At 53.7% G+C, this 2628-nt stretch overlaps 1 protein-coding gene across 1 annotated transcript in view; it reads right to left on the reverse strand.

The window, feature by feature from the left end:
• Positions 1-200: 200 nt before the first annotated feature.
• The window catches only part of LOC102428446 (F-box only protein 31-like), a 12452-nt gene continuing 10024 nt past the window's right edge, over positions 201-2628 (reverse strand). Inside the window, exon 4 of the mRNA XM_023746476.1 lies at positions 201-289. Within this exon, the coding sequence (XP_023602244.1) occupies positions 201-289 (89 nt within the window). The remainder of the gene's footprint in view (positions 290-2628) is intronic.

Raw genomic sequence — 2628 nt, forward strand, 5'->3', positions numbered from 1 at the left:
CCTCCTCACTCTCACCTCACATCAGGGACTCGTTTACAGAGCACTGTTTCCTCAGACAACCGAGGCTAAGGCCGAGAGGTTAAAGGTGTTGCTTAAGATAAGGGAGTGAGTGACAGTGCCCGGAGGGTTCCATCGGTCGCCTGAGGCACACCCCGTGCTCTGTCCCCTCAGACAGTGGCTCCGGGCCCAGGGCCCACACTTCACCCGCCTTCCGCCTTCCGGGAACAGCGCAGCCAGGAGAGGTTCCAGATGATGCCAGAGGCTGCAAGACAGCGGCTCGAGTTGTGTCCTGTGTTTGTGAGTGTGGTGGGAAGGTGAAGGCGCTCTCCTCCCTCCTATCTTCTCAGACTCAATCTCCTCACCAAGCAGCTGCAAGCATCTCAGCCCACAGAAGTGTGAGTTCCCCACAGGACACCAGGGTATATTCAGGTTTTGCACACATTGGCCCCGATTTTACTCCATGGCTTTGAGACCCTCATCCATTTCTGGGCAAAAATCCCAGCTCTTCCCTGGGCCCGGCCACACCTATTTTGCCAGCAGATGCCGTGGGCTTTTCTGCCTTCATTCCAGACCTTTTAGGAAGAGACAGGCCACCTGTGTGGTAATTTCCCACACTGTTGCTAGGCAATTGGTCTCAATCTTGACCTTGTCTAACTTGAGTGTGACCCTGACACAACACACCCCCTGGCAGTCTTGGTCTACAGTGAGGACTTCGCCCCGAAAGGACTCTAAGGACCCATCCAGCTGGACAGAGGGGACAGCAGCTGCACAGGCAGGACCAGGCCGGTGTCCAGGCGGAGCCTCGTCTTTTAGGGCTGAATGCATGACCAGCACAGGAGCGCTCAGCCAGCTGGGCAGCAAGGGGCCACCCCGGCTGGGAAGATGTGAACCCTTCCTGTCTGCTGGTTTGGTGGTCCGTGTCACAGAGGGAAACAGGTGCCTGGATTCTCAGAGTGGCTGCAGAAGGAGGCGAGGCCTGGGTCTGGTCCCCCAGGGGATCACAGCAGACACAGGAGACAGTGAGCACTGATCTAGGCATCAGAATAGGGTTTTTCTAACATTCATGCCACCCTCCAGCCGTGTAGCCCTAAACATGTTGCTGCTCCTCTCTGAGCATGAGTCTTTTCGGTAAAATATGGAAGTTAGATCGGCTGCCTCTGGTTCTGCTCTCAGTCTAATGACTCGAAATTTAGTGTTTCGCCTTATTCTTATCTCAGGGCAGCCTGTGTTGTGGGCAGTTCTGAGTTTTTTAACCAGAGAAACACTTTCTTCCGATTTTGATCTCACCTCAGCGATGGGGGATGACGGGAGGAAGGGAGAAAACACAGGAATACGTTTTATTACCCCTTTTGCTGTGCGCTTCGAAGGAAGGGACTGGACTTCCATTCACCCTGAAGGAAGGAGGTGCTGTCTGCCCCTGAAGGGGTGAGAGGAGCTTCCGTGGAGGGATCCAGGGTCCCAGGGTCCTGGGGTCGTGGCACTAACCGATGGGGACCGAGAAGAGACCTAATTGCTGCTGGGTGTCTCTTTGCACAGTTCCACCTGATGCAGCCTCACGTCATCTCCTTAACAACCATAAGAGAAATATTTTACTTAAAATATATTTCTATTGATTTCTGAGAGGAAGAGAGAGGGAGAGAGAGATAGAAACATCAGTGATAAGAGAGAATCATTGGTCAGCTGCCTCCTGCACACCCCCCACTGGGGATTGAGCCCACAACCCGGGCATGTGCCCTGACTGGGAATTGAACCGTGACCTCCTGGTCATAGGTGGATGCTCAACCACTGAGCCCTGCCGGCCAGACCATAAGAGATTCTTTTTTTTTTTTTTTTGTCCCCCCTCTTCCTTCCCCCCTCTCTCTGAAAATCAATGGAAAGATACCCTTGAGTGAGGATTAACAAAAATAAGTAAAAATTATAAAGAAATGCAGGGCTGGGGGTCGAGGTTTTGTCCTTCGGGAGAAGGTGCGGTCTGAGCACAGCGGCAAGCGGGGCCTGGGTTTTAGGAAGGTCAGGGCGGGCCGCGGGGACGATGCCTGATGGGGGAGGGGGACCTGGGCCGAGGTGGGGGGGCGGGGGGGCGGCAGGGGGGGAAGAGCCCTGTCCCCTGGGCCCCTGCGTGGGCCTCACCTGCCCACCGGAGCCCTCATGTCGGCAGGTGGCGACCTGGGATACACACGGGCCGCTCTGCAGGCCCCCCCGACCCCCCTCAGCTCTGCCGGGCACCCCAGCTTCTTTCTTTTTTTTTTTTATTTTTTTTTTATTAAATTTTTATTGTTCAGATTACATTTGTTCCTCTTCCCCCCCCCCCCATAACTCCCCTCCTTCCAGTTCCCGGCCCACGCTCCGCCCTTACTCCTACCCACTGTCCTCATCCATAGGTGCACGATTTATGTGCAGTCTCATCACGAAACTCCCATTCGCCTTCCCCCCCCAAGAAAAAGGCAGTCCATTCCCCTTCTATGGCCCTGAGTCAGTAAAATCACCATGTCATTTCTCTGAATAGGAATATTTCATCACTTGATTGTTAGAATCAATTGGTGATAGAAGCGCGGATGCTGGTCACAAATGGTAACGTTTGCTTTTCATTCGTGTCCTCATCAAGAATACATTTCAACATTTCGATAA

This window comes from Myotis lucifugus, unplaced genomic scaffold (genome assembly GCF_000147115.1).
Source record: "Myotis lucifugus unplaced genomic scaffold, Myoluc2.0 scaffold_684, whole genome shotgun sequence".
NCBI classification, from domain to species: domain Eukaryota; kingdom Metazoa; phylum Chordata; class Mammalia; order Chiroptera; family Vespertilionidae; genus Myotis; species Myotis lucifugus.